Genomic DNA, 24,115 nt, shown 5'->3' on the forward strand with positions numbered 1-24,115 from the left:
TCAGGTCAGTGATTTGTGTGGGAAAAATGTTTTCCTTTCTGGGCTTGAGGAAGAGGGTGGAAATACCTTTGTCAGGAAATATAATTTAAATTCTCTGTGTGCTTGGGATTTCTTTTTGAAAAGATCATTTGAGAAAAGAGCAAGATTGGCAGTTCTAAGTTCCTTGGCTGACTTTCCAGCCTCGGCACTGCTGTGGTACACTCTGACCTGACCACCCAGCTATCCCACCCTCCCTGGATACCAAAATATTTGACATTATCAGACACTCTAAAAATGTCTCCTTGGTGTCTGTGGATTACCTGAGAGCTGGGTCACCACATGTGCTGTTCTGGGCATTTACTTCTCTGCTTCCCTTCATAAGCAACAAGTGCTGGAGCAAGGGAGAGGGAAATACTGGACAGCATCATCCTTGATGCAGGTGAACCAGAGTCCAGTGACAGCTGATCCTTGGCCGCTGATTCTACTGTGGTAAGAGAGGAAGGGTTTCTTTCACTTGGAGGTAATTCCAGGGGGTTGCAAAGTCCTCTTAGGGAGATATTCTCTGTTGGGCTGGGTGAGGAGCCTGTGTGGCAACTCCACCATCCAAGCCAGCCCTGCAGACAGCAAGGTGTGACCCCTCTGAAAGAGAGCAGGGGGAGAGGGTAGAGCTGATGACGGGCAGACCCTCCTAAATGATGAGAGGAGGCTGTGGATGCCCTTGGCAGTAAGGACAGAGCTTCAGACTTGTGATAGATTTCTTCAGGGGGCTGAGAGATGAAACTCATTCAAAGCAAGTAAAGAAGAAAAAAAAGTGAAACAAGCAACCCACAAAAAACTGAACCCTTTGAACATTGCTATTTATGATTACATAGGAATTCAAGGCTCCCTTCGTGTTCATAGCTAGAAACTGTTTTCCTAGATAAAGTTTTAGAGGCTTAGATGTAATCAGCTAAGGAACTCTTCAAATAAGCTAAGCCGTGTTTTGATTTGGTGCAAATAAGAAGTGAAGTAATAAGAATAGCTATTCCTGGAACAGCTGAAGCTTTGAAATGCTGATTTAGAATGCTTCATGCTGCCATTCAGCTGTCCTGTAATAGCAGTATGGAACGAAAGACAGTTTTTCCTCTCTGTGAGCATACAAAAAGAAGGATGTATTAACAATTGGAAATAAAAATCCACCTCTAAAAAATAGGGGGGGAGCAATTTTTTTTCCTCTTTTGCCTTTTACTTTATATTTTTATTCTATTTTTCTTCTCCCTGTATTTCTTCTTAGCACCCAAAAGACAATAGCAATGTTTCTCACATCAGCTACAAAGGGCATCCAGTTATCATTTCTCCACTGCTGTTACCTCACTTGACATCATGATCTGAAAAGTCTGATCATGTGGGGCACGACTATAAACTTGCTATGAAAACTCGTTCTCCTGCATCATGAGCTGGCTGGGAAGAGAGATCTGGGATGATGCCTGTGCTGCAGTCAGAAGCCCAGGCAGGGCAGGCATGGGCTCTGTGACCCTGGGGATGAAGGCTGGGGAGCTGCAGCTGCAGGGCTGCCAGCCTGAGGAGCTGTCAGAGTCTTTGTCCAGGCCCTGGGTAAGCCTTTGGCACGATGATAACTGTGCTGGCTCTGATAATGGAGCTGGTTTAGGTCTATTTATGCACATGCTTCAGCCCCCACCTTGGGCAGTATGGTCATACAGAATCTGCCTTTTGGATTTCTGCCTCTGCATTCTGCCCCTCTTTGGCCCAATATGCAGAAAATGTATGCTGTGATCTGAAAGAGGCTATTCCCAGCCTGCTGGCCATTTGGAGGAGAACATTGCTACCCCCCCTTCCTGTACCCTAAAAACCCTTTCTGAAGAGGTATTAACAGTCTTTATTAGGCTGTGTGCTCCCATGGGGCTATTCAGAAATGGTCTTTACTGTCCCCCACCAGCTGGTATCAAAGGTAACTCACAGAATAAAACAGATTTAAACATAGCCTATTATGAGTCTGTGCCTAAAAGGGATTGTGGAAAAATAATATTTTGTCTTTATTTTTCCCCAATTTGGGGCAAATATCTTCCAAGGTCTGTGTTATCTGCAGACTCATAGTGATTTCCATTTAAGTTCAGTGATGTTTTCAGGATCTTTTTTTGAGTTTTAGTGAATTTCTGAAAACTCAGCCATGCAGCTTTACTTCAGTGAGTAGCACTACTAATGTCCACCACATTCCTGCCATATGGAAATTCACTCCTATGGCTTCATGGTGGTAACATTGGTACAGCAACTGCAAATTCCTCATTCTGCTATGAATCTGGGGGCAAATTAGTCTCTGGGTTAAATTTAAGTAACTTTCTGAAATCAGAAATATTTTGGGGAGCACTAATTGTCCTGTTGAGCACAACTGATGGTTTATCTGATAAGACAGATCCAAATAAATGGATTATTCTATTTAGAAAGATGCTAATGAGTCGTGTCTCTGGTTAGGTTATTGGTTCTGCCTGTAGTACATAAACACAGGGGGTTTGCAAGTGAAGGGCTCTATACTGGGGACAAATGGAAAGGATTGCTCTGTTGCATTGTGCTCTGTTTTCTTGTGCCTTCGTTGCTATGGGATGTAATTCTATTACCCACTGTACTGTTAGATTTCAAAAGGGTAGTTCATAAGCACTAATAACATTTGTGGCAATCTGAGCTAAGTTAATGAAAAAGATAATCAAATCTAATGCTCCAGGGGTCATAAAGAGATCATACAGCTGTCTGGGGGCAAGGGGCTGTTGCATGTGTGAGTGCAAGGAGAGGCAAGAGGCAGCAGAAAAGTGAGGGTCACCTTGCTCAGAAGCACTGTGTGCTGGTCACTGGCAGAGGCAGGAGGGGATTGCTAGATATGTCACAGAGATGGAGACGCTTATTGAGCTAATTATATTTTTAGTAATGCCAATACCTAATAGGTAAGTTTCAGCTGATCCCAGACATTTGTCTCAATGTGTTGATTGGGAAATTGGATTAAGTAGTTCATGCATGGTTCTGCCTTGCCCACAGCAGGCATATACTGAGCTGGGAGCTGACCAAGGATGGCATTGAAATAGCTTTTGGAATTTTTTTTGGTAAACACAAGCTTCAGTGTGAAACTCACTTCTAAAACAAATGTAGTATTTTATTGCATCCCTAGACAATACCCAGTGGTGACTTTTTCTTGCTTGTAGCTATAAACACAGATTTTTTGTGGACCCTTTCATCACCACATGTTGATATAGTACTTGAGGGTCCAAACAGAAGCTTTGTAGTTCCTTGTAGGTATGCAACTGATAATGTTCAGCAAAGAACACTTGCAATGGGAATTGTAGCCAGCACCCAAAACCATGTTTTCTCACTCAGACTCATGCTGTATTTATTGCAAGTACTTCCTTCCTCTTACTCTGCACTTTTGTGCATTCACTGTGAGCATTTGTCTATTTCTACTACTGTTCTCTTTAACACAGATCTGCTTTTTGCTGCAGTAAGACTTCTGTCCAAGTTTCAACCAAAGACAGGTTAATTTTTAGCAGTAGCCACTGGAAGAGCCTGGAGCTGTGTGGGTTTGTCCTGGTTGTTACTCTATACCATGCACTTCATGGGGGAGGCAGAAGTAAGGGATTCTCACATCCAAGGAGGATGATGTGGCTTATTGACACTGGCAATGTGCTTTTCTCCACTCCTCTGGCAGCAGAGGGCAGGCCTCACTGGAGGGGTGTGCAGTACACCTGGAACTGACCTGGAAACACAGCCCCACCATCTGCCACGGACTGATCCAGGCTGCACTGGAAAAGGGTGAGGCCCCAGAACACCTGCAGTTCTTTGGTGACATCACCATATGGGGCAACACTGCAGAAGTTTTTGAGAAAGGGGAGAAGATAACTCAGCTCTTCCTGAAGGTCAGTTCTGCATAAAACAAAGTAAGACTGAAGGACCTGCCCGGGAAATCCAGGTTTTTGGAGTAAAATGGCAAGATGAATGTTGTCACATTCTCATGGACACAGTCAAAAACCAGCAAAATACCAACAGTGTTCCCACCGACAGGCAAGAAGGAAACACAGTTTTCTTATCTCATTGCTGTTTCCAGTAAATTTTTCTTATCTCAGCTAAGGATATCTGCCCTTTGTCTCACTGGAGGGAGGGGGAGGAGGGCAGTGGGTCATGGTTTTAATTTTAGTGGAAGCCCTAAATTAGGTAATTCCATTCCTACACCACAACAACTTCTCATACCAATCCTAGCCATGAGAGGACATCAAGTGCTACAGCCTGTGTATCTGGCCAAAGGTAGATGATTAGGAAAAACAGGAAGGCTAAGGACTGCATGAAAGGGCCCCTCCTTCCATATGTCTTCCTAAGCCTCAGAGAGTTCCTAAATTAGGTGTTTGTCTTTGTCTTTGATAGTCAATCAATTCTAAATGTGCTGGATCTCTTTTTGAATGTCTGGATCTTGCTAATTTTCTGTAGCACCCAACAAGGAGTCCTAAGAGTTCTCCAATAAAGAGACATCTCCAAGTAAAAATGTGTCATGAGCAGGTGTCATTTGTTGGCTTCAAGTGTCCTTGCAGCCTACAATGGTGCACGTGCCCAGTCTTGTGCCCATGGCTGATCATTGTGTCACTGTCCCACCATGGGTCCTTTCATGGGCATTTGCCCATCACACTTTTTACTTTGAGGAAAAAAAAAAAAAAGGCTATATTTCATATTAGAGTATATATATAATTTATTTTTTTAATTTCCTTCAGAAGAACAACAGCTATTCACAGAATTTAATGTGAAATATTAAAGAAAGTACTTTGGGACCAGAAGATTTTTTAGCTCTACACGATGGTCTGTATCTTTTAGGATTGCTTACGTGTTTTTCATGCAGTAATAGTACTTTGATGTTCTCAATCAACATTTTCTAACTTCTTCCCGTGTTTGTCAGAAAAGCTCCATTAATTTCAAGGAGTAGGGCTATTTGCAAAGTTTCTCCTGGCTTTTTTGAGACTCAAAAGAACCCCAAAAATTCAGCTGCTAGTTTTTAGTGTCTGTAGAACAGAATAAATAATTGTAATAAATTTTCTTGAATCTGTCATGATAATATTAATTACATTTATATAAAGCTTGGATTGAAAAAAAAAATCTAACAGAAAAGCTGACTGAAATCTACTGCACAAAAATTAACTGCTTCCACCCACCCTTTCCCAGAGTTCCTCAAGACATCACCATGTTTCTGTTCTAAATGTCTGCAATATAGAGTTATTTAAACTAATTCAGGTTTTAATTAAACAAGGTAGGTTGGGGTTTCTGTAGGGTTGAAGTTCAACCTAACAATTTTCAATATGTAACACCAAAAAGATTTTGCCTAAGTTAATACCAAAGGTACTTTTATTTAACTATCTTCCTTTCTCTGTTCTACAAAAGAAAAATTAATATCACCTCTAAGGAAATCAAAGTTATTCTGGAACAGTGAGCTATTACAAAGTTTCCAGCATTGCAAATAGAGGTAGTTATTTTAAACAACATCATTTACCATTATATTGCTTCTCTCCTTCAGCACAGACCTTGCTCTTGATAGGACAGATTCTCAGCTGCAAAGCATCCTGATCCTAATTTATGGTGTGCATGAACAATCAAGGGTAACATATTCCCTGTGGGAGAAACAGTCAGTGCCATTCAGACCACATTCTGCTTTCCTCCCTTGCCACAGAGTAGGCTGTTGAAATTGTGTTTGATGAAACTGCAGATTGCTTCTCTAGTCTTATGAATTAATGTTTTTAATTTGGATTAGGTAAAGTACCTCTCCCCAGGACTGGATAGGCAGCAGGTGGGACAAATGAGTTTAAATATGTACTCTAAATCAAGGAGGGAGGGGATACATTTACCTATTTTCTTTTTTCCCCCAGGTGGTAGTTGTTTCTATTCCTATAGAGTGTACAGGTTTTGGGATTTTTATACATGCAACCCAAATCAATGACCCGAGCACATGTCCCAGCTCACAAATTGACTGGAGACTAGGAAAGACAAGATTCATGGCTTGGATTTTCAAGCAATTTGTCCTCTTAGCCAGAGGTAGGTGGACATTTATTCCCAACTTTACTGGATTAGATTAGATTAGATTAGATTAGATTAGATTAGATTAGATTAGATTAGAAATTTAAACACAACTTTTGCATGTCCTCTTTATTATATCTCAGATGGATTTGTGCAGTCCTTTGGCTGGTTCAGGGGCCACACAGATCCCAAATACTGCCTGTAAGGACTGGTACCTACAGGAACTGGGGGCATTTGTGTTGAGTAGGATGCAGTGCAACAGCAGTAAAGTATTCATTCTGTATCTGAGCTGGGCAGCTGAGAAAGCCCAGCCTGGGTACAAGCTTTGAGGCAGTTTCATTTGTCTCTATGCATGTTTGGACAATATGTGCACAGCTGTGCAACTCTCTTGACCTTGCCCTTTTAGCACAAGGAGCTTGTATTAAAAGAGGATACACGACTGGACTGGCAGCCAGATTTCCATTGTGTGTGGCCAGCCAGTGTGGTCACACATTCCTCTTCTTGTGCAGCAACCTGGCCATTAATCTGTGCTTCCCAACACACAGACCAGTCCTCAAGGCACTAACTGCTGGAGCACTGGAAGGTGGGGAGCCCATGGAGTGACAGTGCCAAAAGGGACCAGTAATGGTGTGCCCAGTGCTGCAAAACTGGTGGGGTGAGAGGCACGAGTGGCAGGGTATGGACTGAGGACCTGTCAGGATGGAACCTGTGAATGCCCAACTTCCCTCTCCCCTGTGTGTCCTGGTTTTCACGTTGAGGAAACCGGGGGTGCCCTAGGCAGGGAATGCCACGAGCCCCTACAGGTGCCACCTGAAGTGCTGACATACCCTGGGACTCACTCACCATCTCCTGTATGGCCACACTCACAACTGCTCCCACTTATCTTGGAGGGGGGGCTTATCCAAAATGCAGATTATCTTGCCATGGATGCCGGGATATCAGAAGTGGCCCTGTATGGCACGAGACAAGGCTTGGCAAGGATGGTGCTCAGCAGGTGCACAGAAGAGCTGATGGGCACTGGTGACTGCATGCAGAGAGCTCCTGTACCCTGCTCTCCAGCACAGCCCTCAGCACCCTCTGCCATCTGACATTTCATTATCAGTGTGTCCCAACAGCCCCAGATAAAGACAGCAAATCAGTGTTGCTGTGTCAGTTCAGTCCCCATGCAGCTGGCTGAAGTAAAGATGGGTTAAACATTTAGACATTGACCTTTATTGCATTATACCAGGATCCTATCAGTTTGATAAGATGCTGAAACATGGCTTTGAAATTCACTGCAGCCCTCACGTGTTTTTTACTTTGACTCCTTCAATTCTTCTTGTCATTTTCCCCAGAATGACAAGATGAATTCAGGGTTCTGTGAATTGCCTCACTCATGCTTTACACAGAGGCAATGCCCCTTTACTTATCTGTTCTATTGACCTGTTGACATAGCTGAAGGTGGTGCTGCAAACTGATTTGTTATTGGTGATATTCTGAATTCCTGGGATACATATAAAATGCTAATTTTATGAGTTAAACATCGAAGAGTTGCCATTAGTTTTTAAAAGTCATATTCCCACTTGGCTCTTCTCATAATCATTGCTGCAAAAGAGATTAATGGGATAACCATAACAATAAAAACTAGAGGGGAGAAGTCTTTTGCCTTAGTCTGGAGTTTGAAAAAAACCTTGGGGTTTTAAAATTTATTTTGCACTGGATAGCATTTATGTGTATAGTCAATGCCTCTGCTTGCTGTTTATAAGATGTTTCTACTCAGGAAATATATACTGCTGGGTCTGGAGCTTTTTTAACTGCAGGAGCTGTTCATTAACAGCAGGAGCCCAGCACAGAGGAGATTGTGGGGGTGGTGTCTGAAAAGGAGAAGCAAGATAGGGTGGAGGACTGAACCTTGAGTCCACCCCTTTTTGCTTACTGCTTTGCTGCTCTTTGCCCTTCAGCCTCTCCTTTTCATGAGAAACTACTGAACTTGGAAGAAAGGCTCCACATTTCCACAGTCATGGCACTCTTTTCTTCCCTCACACCAGTATTTATAGCTATTATATGTGTTTTGATTGGGGTAATAATGAAGAAGACAAATGGAGAGAAGGAAAAACGTGACACTAAAAGCAAGCATCCATCTCGCCCATGGGTGGATGAAGACTTAAAAGATGGCACTGACCATCCCTTAGAAGATGAAGGTAAGAAAAATCTTATCCCAAACTCTTTTGTTGCTTGAATTTTGTCTGCTGATACAGTAAAGGACATGCAATCTTCTGGACTTCTCCACAGTGACAGCAGTGCTCAGCACGACTCTGCTACTGTGCCCTGAGCTTGAGTCAGCTGTGTCAGCTCCCTGGAAGGAGGCAGGAGGCACCTCTCATGTCGTATCTCTTTTGGTGTAAATCTCTGTTCCCTTCAGACCCCACACATAAGAGTGGAAAAAAATTATATATATATATAATATATTTTCAGAGACTCCTGTCTGTTTCTCCTTACATCAGATCCCAGACCTATGGAGGACTCTATGGAAAGTGTAAGGAAAGAGAGGAGATCCTGCTGAATTCCCCACAGTCTCCTCCCAGGCCTTATTAGTGTGAGGGAAGGGATGACCTGAGCAGAGTATTTTTCTCTGCAAGACATCCCACTTCATCACTCAGTGCTACATATTTGGTCTCAGCACAGCTAAAAAGTTGGAAATGTGTTTATTACTGTTTTGACAGAGGTCCTCCATTTTGGCTTGTGAGAATGTCAATGACAGCTTTGTTGGGAGCTGTGTTAATCAAATATTTAAGAACAAAATGTGGTGGTGGTGATAATCTGTTCACTCAGCTGCATATTTGAACCCATACAGAATGCCCTTTATTTTCATTAGCTTTTTCTGAATCACAGCCTGGACAAAAGTCTAAGCACAAAATGTACCCCTCCTTTTCCTTACTTCCTAACTATAAACTCACTTTATTTCTTTGTGAAATAAAAATCTACCGAGTTCTGTTCCTATCAATTTTTAAAAGTTGTAGTTAATGCAGATCTTTTTATTTTCTTTTTTCTCCCTCAAGCTGGTTTCAAAGGCTTTCTGAGGGGTCTGTCTAGGTTATTTTTTCCATAATGACATGTTCTCTCAGTCTGCTTGTAGGAATCTTAAACCTTACAGTGTTCTTCTGCACATAGACTTAAGAACCACTCTTTTTTCAATGTTCAGTGTACTTTGAGTTAGTGTTGTTTATCAGTTTCTGAAAATAGTTGATACCAGGAAAGGTTTAAACTCTGTTGACTATTTTCCAAAGTGATACAATTTCTTTACAAATCAGTTCATGTGTTGTATCCTCCTTTGTTCAATGCAAAATAGATTCCATATAAAATTATCCCATAATTTCTTTGTCACTAATGGCTTGCTAGTTCAGTTAAATTGCTGTAAATTAGAATTCCTGTGGGTAGTTCAAATTATAATCTATGAATTATCATCTTGGACTGTAGCTCTTATTATAAGTGAAAAAATTTAGATCCTCTGCATAAACAAACCTATTAGCTCTTATCAAGGAGCCTCCCTGCCACAGCTCTACCTGAAAAATTTTAGTCTTTTATGTGTTAGTTGCTTTCCCTGTAATTCAGTGCTAAATTCAAAGCTGTACTAGTCTAAAATTATTTGCAAATTTTTTTGACAGGTAGACATGTTGGTACTGTTGCTAAGTTTTATTTGCTTTTGAGTAAAACCCTTCTCAATATACCATGTCATCCAATAATAAATTTTTTGCTATTTTGCTTTTAGTAACAAATAATGATCTTTCCCTTAATGATGTGTGATTGAAACCAATTTATTTGTAAATCAGTAGTATCTTTTATCTCTAGAAATATTAAAATATTTTCATCATTCATAGGGAAATTTTTCTTCAGCAGGGGAAAGCCCAGCCTAGGTGAGAAGAGTAGCAGGGAGAAGAGTTAGTAAGAATCTGCTACTTTGCTAAAGCCTTAATTAAGGATCAATACATGTTAACCTTGTTGTCAGTGTTAAAATTTTCACTGACTGCACTAGATGCTGAAATGGATGTAAAAAGATATTTTTTAATAGTAAAAAATATTTTAACTGCTGTGTAAATTCTGCTGTTTTATTAATGTATCTTACTTTATTAGACAAGCTCAGTTGTACTTATATGTCTCAGTCTGGCTTGTGTTTAAAGATTAAGTTCCTCTGAAGAGAATTTGAGTTAGGTAACATGAAACATTCTTAAGTCCTTGTCTAAAGCTAGAATCTAGGGCTGCCCCATGAGAACAAGCTGAATTTTCATCACCTCTCTGAAGGGGCAGCTGAAGACCAAGCACTTTGATTCATGTCCCTTACCAAAGCAAGGTCTATTTGCTGGGAGAGTGAAGCACTCTGCTAGAAAAACAGAAAAGCACTGACCTTACTTGTACCCCCTCGAGCCTTCCCTGAAGTGGAACCCTCAGGGATGCTTCCCATGAGAAGGACTCATACCTTTGGGCAGCAGAGCTTCCAGTGTAAGCAGCTGAACTGCTTGGGCAGGCTCAGTAGGGTCACTTACTGGCAATGAAGGGTTGAACTGTGACAGCCAAGTGGTCCTTGAGCTCCTAGAGCTTGTCTGTGTTGTGCTTTCCATAGCTAAGGAGATGGATGGTTCTTGGAGCAGCCAGAAACCCCTGGTATTTTGTTAAGTGCAAAGCACTCAGTCCATTTGTTTAATGCTTTAATTGGCAGTACTTCAGGTTTGTTTGCATGCCCATCTATCCTGTAACATTTTTCTTAATTTACAAGGTCCAGAATGAGAGATTGTTGTGCTGTGGATTGGCAAGGACACTGATGATGCACTCCACTTAAGGACTACAAAGCAATGCAGAAAGTCCCAAATGTTCCATGTCTTCTGAAAATGCACTGCTGGTTGCTTGTGATACTCCTTATAACAGACCTGTTCCACTTAGAAGCATTTCTCCTCTCCCCATACTGACATGGACGAGGCAGCTGTAATTTAAACCTCCTTTTCAATGACAGTTCATATTTTGTATCATTTAGGAATACAGGACTTAGATGGACACAATGCATTACCATGTGTGTATCTTCCTGCTGCTGCAGATACATTCAGCCTTTGTCATCAGCTGAATGAACGTGAGAGCTGGACTTTTGTAATCCTTTTTCTCTAACCTTGCTGAAAGGCTTGTCCAGAATTTCTGACTATGGGTTAAAAACCCTCCTCTACCTTTCTGCCTGCCCAAACTTACTTAATACTACTGTATATGTATTTAATCTGTTCCATCTCCTTGATTTTAAAGGACTCTCTTCCAGCCCTAGTGTATATCCTCCTGTGGTTTATGGATAGTAACCAGATTACCTCTCAGCTTTCCTTATAGTAGGTTTTGTCTACATAAACAGCCACTCTATTTCTTTTAAGATCATAAGAAACCTTCTGCAACTATATTCCAGTTGAGGTAATTTTCACAATATTTTCATGCTGAGCTCTTTCTTCCAGGGCCTGTGCCTCTCCAACTTGCTACTTCTTTTGCTTAAGATCCCTGACCCACTCCTGAGGTTTCCAGGATCAGCCTGCTAACCACTATTTATAACCCAGTAGTAGGGTAATCCATCTCTTTTAGTTCCCCATTAGTCACACTCAGTCCAGGGCTGGATTCACTACTGGGATTCCTGTCCTGGCCCATTTTGCAGCAGTCTGCCATTAATCAGACAAAGAACCCACAGGATAGGTCACCCAGCATTTAAGACCAAAGATGTGAAGACTTCCTTTATATACATTGAATTTTTTTTTCTATGTGTCATGTCTTTACACTGTAAAAGAGAATTAGAGAGGAATTGTATGCTTAGGAAGTAATTCCCTAGAGAAGAAACTTGTTTGGAAAGCAAATGCAGCAATCTTGACTGGGATTTCTCAAGGATCAAGGATTGTTAATACTATCTACTGGTCTTTGCATAAAACCAAGGAGAGTAAAAGTGAAATATCTTAATGACATACAACTGGAGGCCAGCAAGACAGAAGTGTCAGTGTAGGTAAAATAAGTGGCCAACAGAAGTGAAATGACAATTTATTGTTCCCAGTATGAGTTTTTAATTAAGAACTCATGCTTCAAACTGAGGTAAAATTTATTACATGATTTGCAGGCTGATTATAACCTCCCATATGGGCTGCTGGGAAGAACATAGTCTGTATCCTGAGAGGAATTTCTGATAGAGATAGAAAAATAATACTTTTTAAATGAGATTCCATTTGGGATGTGTGAGCCAAACCATTCCAGATTTACTTACAAAGCAAGAAGCTTGATGACTGCTGTAAATAGGGAACAGAATTGATGGCAATCCTGAGAATGGGGCTAACAAGGTAATAGACTTGCTAGCAGGATGTCTGTTGTCCATCAAGTGGTGGAGTACAAAGAGAGATAAACAAGACACTTGTGGTATTGTATAACGTGACCGTACAAACAGGAGTATGTCTAAACACAGCAATTAGAGATATAGAGAGAGCATGCACTAAACAGATGGTGCTGATAATGATTAAAGTCAGCATATGGATAATGTTAACTGCTAAGAAAGAATGGTAGACACGTGGTAGAAGAGAATATATAATAAATTAATTGATTTCAAAAAAACAAATTTGCCAGGAGAGTTTTGGTTTTGCGTGTCAGTTCCTGCACTTCTAGGTTTTTCTGCTGTGTATTGAGATTTTCCATTCTCATTACCCATCTCACCTTTGTCTCACGTTCAAAGTCTTTGAAAGTCCATTTCTTTTTTTCACCTCATCATTAAGTTGGATTATCTTGACCAAACAGCAGCTTCACTTCTCTTCTACTTACACAGGAAAACCCCCCCACAACACAAAACAAGCAAGCACTCATCACTATTTTACTGAGTGCAGACCACAAAGGGAACCTTGTCAAGAGACACCCTTTAACTTTTTGAGCGTGCAAGATGATCACAAAAATAATTTTTACAAGGGCTCACTGCTTTCCATTAACCTGGAGCCAGGTCCTTGCAGACTATGACCAAGACTGCTTAACATGAAATGCTAAACAAAACAAATTCTCAGGGTGAATTCTTTGTACACAAAATGAAGTGTGTGCTCTTTGGGGACCAGAACCATTCAGTTTAGATTTGGTTTATGAAACTGGATTTATTTCACCTCTTCACAGAGGCTGAGCCACACTTGAATATTTCACTGCTTTTAAAATGAACAAAAAGCCAGCCTGGTCTCTAAGGCAACTGCATACTACTAAAACACAGAAGTAATTGCTGTTTGAATTTGTGCTGGAGATTGCTATGATTCAGGAATAATAGCCTAATAGCGACAGAAAAAGATCTGGAATATTTTTTCCTGACTCAGCTCTCTGTAGCAGATTGCTCAATACTATTGACTAGTCAAAATGTAGCATTTAAATGGCTTTAACTTCCACATCATAGCTGCAAAAAAATGCCATCCATGCTGATTCTAGGAATATGGGGGATAAAGAGGCCTCAGAGACAACAGAAGATTAATTTTGTGATATAAACTGACAGATTTCAGTGAAATGGAGAATCATTTAGAGTTTTAAATTAAAGCCAAGAAACACAATATCCTACATTTGATATGTTGTTATCCTAAGTATAGATGCCTGACATCCATTTCCTCTTATGCTGAAAGTATCAGGAAACCAAAGAGCTTTACCACAAAGTCACATTTCTGCAGAGCCAAAGCTCGCAATGCTTCTGCTTTGAAACATGACTATGGAAGAAGTTGACATTCAGCTCTTCAGAGGAGATTTTATACATATTGGTAGTTAAGCTTTCTCCTTAACTTCAGTAATTTAGTTGATTTTTTTTTTTTTTTTTCCTTATTAAACAGCCCAAGAAGGAACACACATGTTCACATTTACTTGCTGAGAATAGTGGGTTGGAAGTCTGTCCACTTTTTTGGTGCTGTTTCAGTTTGTAACCCATTTATACAGGCAGGCTTGCAGGCAATGACTTCTCTGTGGATCACACTTGCTAGAGCCAGCCAGGACCCCCCTGTCTCTTGGTATTTGAACAAGGTGTTTATTCAGTAGCTGGAGCTGGGGATCAATGAGTTTTGTCAACTGGAACCTCAGACTTTACCTCACCAGTGGTGTAGAAGTGCAGCGTATGGCAGCATTATAATACAAGGTGTATTACTGTGTGAATGCCAAGGATATCTACAGCACTCTCCAGCAAAAAAAAAAAAAAAAAAAAATCCCTAACCACTTGTATTTTCTTGCAGAGGGTGAGGAAGAATGGCAAGGATTTGAAGAAAATGTTGCCCACGTCCCCTTCTCTGGCGAGCGCTACTCTGAGGCTGAAATGATCGAAAGGTCCCGGGCGTTCTACGAGCTGCTGAATCAGAGGCGGTCGGTCAGGTTTCTCAGTGATGAGCCAGTCCCCAGGGAGGTGATCGATAATGTCATCAGAACTGCAGGTAGGCACGGAGTGCTCCAAGGTCTGGGGAGAAAAAAGGATCAGCATTGCTGTTCAACTGTCTAACTGGGAAAAGGTGGTGTGGAAAAGCCAAGGGAACTGGAATTTTGCTTATGGTTTTCCCAGATTCACCTGTAGCTGGAATTAATTAGCACGATTGATTAGAAATTACTCAGCTTGAACAACTGCTGTCAGAGACTGGTCTGGAGCTCTCCCAATTCCTTTGTATTTGCACTTTACCCATAAGGGAAGAGCATTTCAACAGCATGAAACAAATAACTTCATTTTCAACCTCTAAAACATGTTATTTAAAATTAAATCTATGTGTGCTTTATCAAGGCATCTTTTAAATAGAAATACTGAAGTGTTTTCTCAAAAATGTCAAGCCATGTGTACTTTACATGCTTTGAAATTTAATGTATTATAAAGATATTTATCATGTGTGGGCTTTGTTTTTTGGGGTCCCCCCATAAACAAATAGATTAAATTGTCTCAGCCATGCAAAATATTTCAGTTTACATAAATGGTTGGTGCTTAATAAAGGGAAAGAATTTCAGTCTAGAACAAAAAAATTTTTCCAGTCCTTCTGATGGTAGTGCCAGACCCCTGTTTCATATGATTGAAGTGTTATGCTGAAGACCCTAATAGAGGCTATTTGACTGAATCTCAGAAATTGATTCTTTTTGTTGTTGTTGTGAGAATTTATGTGTTTCAAATCATTACTGTCATGTCCTGGCCTAATCTCATCTCTGCTTTAGTAACATTGACTTCAGCCAGGAGTGGTTTTGACCCTCATTATTTCTCTTATTCTATGAGCCAGCTGCTGCTACTATAGAAAATATTCCCAAGCTGCCTTAGAGAAAAGTTCAGTAGCCTTTAACAGGGTTAATAATCTAAAGAATCTCCACATTTGAGTTGCATTATTTTCCCTTTAAAAACTGCAAGCAGCTTTGTTACTGCACTGCAACGAGTCTCTATCTCCCTCTAATTAAGTAGGAGTCATTAAAACACTGAGCATGTTTTGGCAAATGCAGCAAAGCAAACAAGCCTGGCGTGCAGATGAAGTACTTAGTAACCCTGAAAGCTTTGGGCTGTGAAGAGAAAAAGAAAACAAAAGGAATCATGAATGCCATCAGTTTTTACCCAAACCTGAGGAAAGGCAAGGTTCACAATATAAAAACATTTTCATGTATCAAGAGAATTGAAGCTGCTTATTTAGTGTTTCTTGAACTAAAATCAGTTCTTAGTATTGTATGCATTCAAGTTCTTCAAACATTTTTAAATGTATATGAGATACCAGAGAGATCTAAGCAGTCTTCTTAACCTATATATCTGTGAACCTCTGCAAATATATATTCTTCACCTTCTGGCTTTTAACCTCTAGGCCATTAAAATATTTCTCCAGTGGTGTTAGTGGGTGACCAAGTACAGATTTGATGTGTGCACGCCTATAAACACCAGCTGTCTTTGGGACAACAAACTCAAACCTGTACAGTCTATGGCAGATGTCTGTGCTGTACAGCTCCTTATCTTTGTCAGTGACAGATTCCTGCAGGTGGTCACTTAGTCTTGTTTTCCTCAAAGCTATTATTTTCACCCTCTAGCTAAAGCCACTTGTAAGAGTTGGCTGTGTATTCAGACAGAGCTCTGCTTTTGGTACAACACTTTGTAATAACCTTATTGCATTCTTATATATTGCACCATATCACTGCCCATAAAACCACCAAAAAAGGAATTTTTTACAAACTCTTACACTGGCTTCCTGTAAGATGGCAGTATGAAAGGACCAACCTCTGCTCTTCAATGGACTTTACATTCTTTGAGAAGGAATGGACAGGATTGTCTGCCAGAACTTAGTGCTTTTCTTCCCATTTCATCCACGTGCTTCCCCATTGCTCAACTGGTCAGCTGAAAGCTCACAAGGAAGAGCTGATACCTCTCATTGCTCACACTCCTTCTTGAGTTTTTACTTTTCCCTGTTTTTTTATGAAGGTACTTCACCTAGTGGAGCACACACTGAGCCCTGGACCTTTGTGGTAGTGCAAGATCCAGATTTAAAACATAAGATTCGTGAAATTGTAGAAGAAGAAGAGGAAATCAACTACAAAAAAAGGATGGGAGACAGATGGGTTAATGACCTGAAAAGACTGAGGTATGAAAAGTCAATTATCTAAGAGGTGGGAAGAGAGATGTTGTTTCAGTGTAGGAAAGACTTCACTAATTTCCTATTTCTTCCTCCATCTCACTTTTAAAATTTTTCTAAAATCCATATTTGGAAACAACAACTTATAAATATGTGTAGAATTGTGGCTTGGTAGCTGGTTCATAAAATTTCTTCCAGTAAAAGGGATTACAGGCTCTCTACTTTGAAAGTTTTCCAAGAACTTGGCTCCAAATTTTTTTTTTCCTATGCAACCTCTGTGGCTGAAACTCTTGTCCCAGATTTTTTCTGTTGTTTGCCAAACAGTCAAGCTCCCAAAGTCACTGGAAGCTTTGCTACCAACCGAGGAAGCCCCAAGGCCTGTCCCTATCCAAGTGCTGAATTATGCAGTATTTAATTGTTCCAAATGCCCTCCAAAGTCTCGCTGACTTGCTTAACTTCACACTATGGGAAGATGTCTACTGGGTCTTGGCTTGTCAAATGGAGCATGTGCACAAAGCTTTGTAAGGTTCACTTGCCCTGCTTGTTTGACAACATTACTATTTTTCGGGTGCTTAGGTGCTTTTCAAATTTATGTGCTATGCAAACAACTGAATGCCAGAGGTTCCTATGTTTTGAGTCAGAACAGTGGAAAGCACTCATTTTCTTGTCTAAATCCTGTATCATAATTGTCATTTAAGAAATTGGGAACCAAATGAATTGTAACATTGAAATACCCAGGAACAGAAAAGCAATTTTTCCCATTGGAATATATTTAGGTTTAGACTTTAGACAAAAAAAAGTTTAGAACTTTTCTGACAGCAGTCTTCCCTGCAATGACAAAAAGTTGGCACTGCTGGTAACAGACAAATCTGCAAAATTCCAGGAATTAAATAATCTCAAAGGCAAATGCTCTTGAGGCCAATTCATAGATAAGAGGTCAAGAACTATCTCTTATTTGTATGCAATTCCACTCTTCAGCATGAGCACATCAGTTCCTCAGGCAAATCTGTTAAAATAGAGAACTCTATTCAAGCTTTTTTTTTTTTCCTGAAATGTTTCTATTTAAGCTGATAATACTTAATCCTTTGCAGTAAATGTTCTAAGCTTCAGTCTACTGCTATAATTGTCATGTACCTTTAGTGCCCCTTTGCAGACAGCAAATGTAACTTACAGGAAAGTGAAAAGGTTGCAAAATAAATGTCTTAAACATTCTTTCCCAGAACAAATTGGATCAAAGAGTACTTGGACACTGCTCCGTATTTGATCCTCATTTTCAAGCAGGTATATGGGCAGCTTCCAAATGGCAAAAAGAAGACCCACTACTACAATGAAATCAGTGTTTCCATTGCCTGTGGTATCCTGCTTGCTGCACTGCAGGTATGTTGACAGAACCAACATACTGTGAGTCAATGTATTAGTTTGGATTATGTACCAAGACTGTTCTGCCCAAATGAGGGTGGAACCCAGCTTAGATTTTAACATTTTCAGTCTCCTGGATTACTCCAATTCCTGGCAATATGTCTTAGTTTTGAGTTTTAAAGTTATTCTACACAGGTCTACATGTGAAAAGGTGATTCCTATCCTCAGTATTGGTTAATAGGAAGAAAAATATAATGTAGCTTCCAGAGTTGTCACTCTTCTCTCGGCACAGGCTTCAGCCCCTGTGGTTTCTGCCTTATGCTAACAGGGCTGACAGGCTCTTCAGACTACCCAAGCACGACTCTGTGGTGCCATACTGGCCCCTTCTTTTCAGTAATCCCTACAAAACAGCTTGACACCAAACCACTTTTAGTATACAATGCTGAAAAAAATATCAGGGACATATTCCACAGAACAGGCTGTACAATTTCAATCAGTCCTTCTGAGACATTTCTGAAAGTGAACTGATCTCTAAAGCTCAGCATGTTTGACACCAGCCAGTTAGATTTGCTCAGTGGTTTCTCAGAGCTCAGTTCTGCTTCTTCTATCTGATGTACTCACACAAGTGTTAAATAGAGAAGCTATTTTGATAGTTAACCTGGCTTGCCAGCAAGATAACAGCAAGGTGCCTCCTCTTATATCAGGCCAATTTCCTACCAGGCACTGCCATTTCTCCTCCATTCTGTTTTGAATGACACTTTCTTTCGAGCATTGCTGCACCATTCAGCACCATCACTATTAGCTCTTCTCTGGAGCAGAGATCATAGAGATTACTTGACATGACAGGTGCATTTCCTGGGCACCTCTCCCTGGCTGACTTGTATCTCAAAGCCTCCCAAAATGCTTGCATTGCATAGACAGAGAGACTGAAATGCACATGTGCAGCTCTCAGGAAGCGACTCAGCTGTGTGATCATACCTTGGATGATGTCAGCTCTTTATTGTTTGCCCAGATTTTTTAGGGTTTTGGTGAGATTTTGAATGACAGGAAGAGTGATACATAGACTTATTTTGGGATTCTGATGTAATCCATAACAATGGCCACTGTGAGAGATGCCAGCAGAGTCCTGTGATAACTTTTGAGGCAGAGCCTGTGTCCCCTGTCCCTGAGAAGTACAGCTCTTGAAGAGGAGCTCAAGTATTCACAGAGCTGTAAGGAGTCTTCCTGAAACAGTTCTCTATAGATCCAGATCATAGAATCATGGAATAGTTTGGTTTGGAATGGATGTTTCAAGGTTATCTAGTCCAACCACCAGCACCATGGGATGGCATTCCACTCATATCCCCACATCTGCCTCTCAGCTTCCCTGTGGCCACGGATTGCCCATCACACTGAGCAGGGCAGGCAGGCTCTGGCTCTCCAGACACACAGACAAGGCAGCAGATGTGCTGTTGCTGTGCTGGAGAAATGCTCTGCTTCTCTGTAAGCAGAGCAGGCATCTGAGGCTGTCAGTAAATCAGGTGCTCTAAAGCCTGCAGCGGGTCTAACAAGGCAGCATTTCTGGACTGAAGGATGTGTCAGTGTGGTACAGAGAAGGAGCACAGCCGTCTGTCTCACTGTGTCTGTCTGTCTCGCTGCAGAACGCGGGGCTGTACACGGTGACCTCCACACCCCTGAACTGCGGCCCCCAGCTGCGGGTGCTGCTGCGGCGCCCAGCCAACGAGAAGCTCCTGCTGCTGCTCCCCGTGGGCTATCCCAGGAAAGATGCCACAGTGCCCGCGCTGACCCGCAAGCCGCTGCAAGACATCATGGTGCTCATGTGAGCCCAGGGCAGGGGGAAGGAGGGCGTCCCTGCCGGCAGCTGAAGCTGTCACTGCTGTTTCTGTGCGTGGTGCCCCTGTGCTGCCGTCGCTCTGGCTGTTCACACCTCTATTTCTTTTAGTGCTGGTCATCTACAAACAGCAGTGAGCAGTCAAGCACTGTGCCTTGGACAGCTGCTGTTACCTGTCTGACCAGGGCAGTGTGCCAGAGGATATGTACAGAGGCACTTAAATGACCTCATCACTTGATTTTTCTCATGCATTGTGGAGACAAATCTCTTCTTGAACTGGAATATATATTTTCCTTATACTTTTGTGATTGCCACTGCACAGTTATTTTAACTTAAGAATTTCAATGAAGGTTGTATTAAAAGACACAGAGCGCTCAAACTGAGCTGTCCTGTCTCGGTCAGTGTGTGCTGTTTAAATGCCCCTTCCCCTTTACTGTGTTCAGCTGTGTGTAGAAAAATGCTATTTTCCTCCTATAAGGTAGGATTTCTCTACTTGATTGATCTCAACATCTTTCTCGATACCAGGCTTTCTTAAACTATTTCAGTGCTGGAAGCGCTGGATGCCCGGGCGGGCAGAGCCCCCTCGTGGGGCTGCAGGTCCAGCAGCAAGAGGGGAAACGCTGGGAGAGACATGTCCTTCCTGCAGGGCCCTGCCCTGGGAAACACTGCCCACCCTCATCTCTGCTGCTTCCCACGTCAGGCATATTCAGCCAAATTGGCTTCAGCCACCCTTGAGGGTGAGAGGCTGGAGAGTAGTGCTGATGAAAGGGACCTGTGTAACCTGGTCCATGGCAATGAGTCAGCAGTGCCCTGGAGCCAGGAGGGCCATCCCTGTCCTGGGAGACATCAGGGACAGCATCACAGCCAGGCAAGGGAGGGGATTGTCCTGCTCTGCTCTGAGCTGGGGCAGCCTCACCTCCAGTGCTGGGGACAGCTCTGGGTAAAGTTGTTAGAGAGTGTCCAAAGAAGGAGCAATGAAGATGGTGAAGGAAGGACCCGAGGGAATGGCCTGAAGTTGTGTCAAGCAGGTTTAGGCTGGTATTAGAAAAGGGTTCTTCACCCAGAGGGTGGCTGGGCACTGGAACAGGCTCCCCAGGTCACAGCACCGAGCCTAAAAGAAGTCAAGAGGCATTTGGACAATGCTCTTGGACACTTGGTGTGACTCTTGGGGGTGGTGCTGTGCACAGCAGAAGCAGGACTTGGTGATCCTTGGGGGTGCCTTCTAACTCAGGATATTCTGTGGTTGCGAGTTAACTCACTCCTTATCTGAAGTCCAACCTCGTCTAGTGGAAGGCTCAGCAGGGAGAATTGAAACTACAGGATCCTTAAGGTTCCCTCCAATCCAAACCATCCTGTGATTCTACAAGTCAAATCCCATTTACCATTGCTTGTCAGCTGAGCAAGTGGAGGGGAGAATGTTTTGCAGAGGTACCGATTTTGGCTGCATCAATGCCTCTGTCATGCAGTGGGAAAAACAACTTTCCTCTCTGACAGACATTTTGCTGGTACAGCAGATATGGTGATGTCTTCATTTGTTGTACTAGCCTGTTTCACATTCTCAATGGTAGAGCTATGGCAGGAAGCTTCTTATGCAGGCCTAGTCTGAGAGCAGCATTTGTAAGTACAAATAAAATCTAAAAAAAAAAAAAAAGAAGCCCTGGATCTACACATTTTCAAGGTCTAAAAATTAGTAACGGAGATAGGGATGAGCTGAACCAAGCCAAGAAGCCAAGGCTGATCAGCTGCAGGTGCCCAGTTATCAGGAATACATATTAAAGTCACTGTGGCAAGTTTTCTTCCTGTGTGGATGCTGCTCTGCCCCATCGTGTCCCTTCACAAGCAGTTTCTACCTGCTGGTAGTACTGTGTTTTAATTCAGAGTTCACATCAACAAAGGGAGGACTGAATAATTCCTGTCACATTGCAATCTTTCCTACAGAAATAAACTCTCAGCTACAGAAATAAATTGCTTCTGCTTGGTCTCAGTCTGCAAAATAGATGACACTCAGAGAAACTTTACTAAATAAATTCAGTTACAAACAGCAGGAGCTTGCATATATAAGGTTATTTCTAGTGTGGTTTCATAACTACAAAACAAAGAACTGAAGCAGTTTAAAAAATGCACAAAAATTGTCACAATAGCAAGCATTGGTATATACCAATATACCTCTTCACACCAATGAAGATTAATGGTTGCTTTTTTTCCTCTCTGTCATTATTCTGGACACTAAGATACACATAGTACTACTACATAGTAGTTTAAAAACTCAAGCCCTCACACCTGCTAGATGGGAAAGATTCTATCCAAAAAGCATTTCTGGAATCATGAAATGTAAGTAAAATATGCTTCTTTTTTTTTTCCCTCCCTTAAAAATACTTATTCAAGTGGAAATACTTCAGTAGTATTATTACTGCTGATGATACTGCAGAGTTTCTTGTAAACCATGTTAGTACTGCTGTTGGGACAAGCCTACTTGGAATTGCCATGGTTCTCTAACAAGCACACTGTCTTTACTTAAAACACAATTAAATAATAATTCATTTTGCCTTTCCTTGCAGCATGCAGTTGTATAAAACAAAGGTTAGCATTTAAATTGTTTTACATTTAACCAGGGATACCTGGATGGCACTTGTTCAATTTCAAGGTAAAAAATGGTTTTTCTGCTATCTAAATGACTTTCCCATGTTTTCACTAGTGTCCATTGCCTGTTGGCCTGGTGCCACCCATCTCCAAGAGGTCTGACTTCATCTTCCCTGTATCTTTCCATCAGGTAGCTGCAGACAGCAACTGGCTCTCTCCATTTCTGGGATCTTTTTCCTTGAAATGTGTGGGCAAATCTGTGTGTATTCAAGGCCTCTCACTGTCTGAAATTAGCCAGAAATCAGGTGCAACAGGGTGGGTTGCATGACAATCCAGATAATTAAAGGAGTAAGTATCACATTAGTTGGAACCACGGCCACCTGCCCATCTTCTCCCACTGCATGGCTGACTGAACTGGCATTGTTTCAGTCTGCCCTTGAACATAGAGCTGGAAGATATTGCAGCTGGTGCTCCTTAGCAATCCAGCTGGCCACGCCATGAGGCAGGGAAGCATTGCTCCCGGAGCAGCACCATCTCACCCCCTCCACCTTCTTCCTTTCAAGACCAGTGAGCCAGAGCCCAAATGGCACTGCTAGAAGGTATTTTTTTTAATCTTAATGATTCAGAGTGCAAGGTTTCATGACTCTGTTATGTTAGTCCATCTACCTATCTTCTCCACAGCTATGTGATCAAGTTCAAGATTCCCATAAGTGAGCTGGGCTGTAGTAACCATCTCAGTGCTCTCTGCTTGATGGAAATAGCAGGCTGTCAGTATTTAGCTTCTTTGCAAGTAGTTTAAAGCTAAGTGCTGCTATCTTGAATTTGACAGAAATAACTGTTCCCAGGCACAGTTACTGGGTCTGAGCTGGTCCACAGGACTGACTGTAATTTCTGACTTGTGTGTTTGAGCATTTCTTATCATACGAATTCACACTAGTACAATAAAATTAAAACAACTTCTGGGTGTGAGGAAGGATCCACTTGGTGCTGTGAACCCCAGATGAACAAAAGCATACAAGCCCCTACCTCAGCTTGTGGTTTTCCTCTATTAAGCTGCAGCACTTCAAAGACATTTAAGCAAGTAGATGTGCAGTCAGCATCTGATTGACTTATTTCTTTAATTGCTACATAGATCTAATGGGCCATGAAAAACCAATCTTGAGAAATAATCCAGCTTGCACTCCCAAGGCAGGATCAGCTATACTTGAATGCCAGGTACTGACAAAACATGAATCATAGCACTAATAAACTGCTCCCAGCAAAAGACTTGAAAGAAATAAAAATGCAAATGTTAATTCTGCCAGCACATGCAAGTCCTAAGAAGTCTTTTTTCCGGAAGGGCTCAGCCTTGGCATCGTGTTGTGTCACTGATGAGACCTCCATGGAGATCATTAGGAAGAGGTTGGGCTACTGTATTGTTTTTTAAGATTTCCACCCACCTGAGCTTAGGCAAAGCAGAACAGACATTGTACTCCTGACCTAGAACTCTCAAGGAATTTAATTATCTTTTTGGCTAACATATCAGGCATCTAAGAGAGCCAAGCCTTTGCTCATGTAGATAGAACTCTCCTGTGGAGGGTAAATAATGAGAACACTTAATGAGAACTGGGCAGCAGTTCCATTCTAATTTAAGATGGAAGAGAGTCACTGGAGCTTGAATCAGTGCAGCAGCAAGTTACCAGTTAAATATCACATCCTGTTCCAGGTTGTGTATGAGTATTAATTTAGCTACAAGATTGGAACTGAGTTCAAGTAGTTCTGAAAGAAACAACAAAGGCATTCCAAGACC

General features: G+C 41.6%; 1 protein-coding gene across 1 annotated transcript; it reads left to right on the plus strand.

Moving 5' to 3' along the window:
• Positions 1 to 7,533: 7,533 nt before the first annotated feature.
• Positions 7,534 to 20,129, plus strand: IYD (iodotyrosine deiodinase). The gene is made up of 5 exons (XM_056487694.1): positions 7,534 to 8,189; positions 14,220 to 14,414; positions 16,406 to 16,565; positions 17,777 to 17,933; positions 19,556 to 20,129. The coding sequence occupies exons 1-5, from the start codon at positions 8,009 to 8,011 to the stop codon at positions 19,736 to 19,738; spliced, it is 876 nt and encodes a 291-aa protein (XP_056343669.1). The 5' UTR covers positions 7,534 to 8,008; the 3' UTR covers positions 19,739 to 20,129.
• Positions 20,130 to 24,115: the final 3,986 nt, after the last annotated feature.

Source organism: Oenanthe melanoleuca, chromosome 3 (assembly GCF_029582105.1).
Source record: "Oenanthe melanoleuca isolate GR-GAL-2019-014 chromosome 3, OMel1.0, whole genome shotgun sequence".
In the NCBI taxonomy this organism is placed as follows: Eukaryota; Metazoa; Chordata; class Aves; order Passeriformes; family Muscicapidae; genus Oenanthe; species Oenanthe melanoleuca.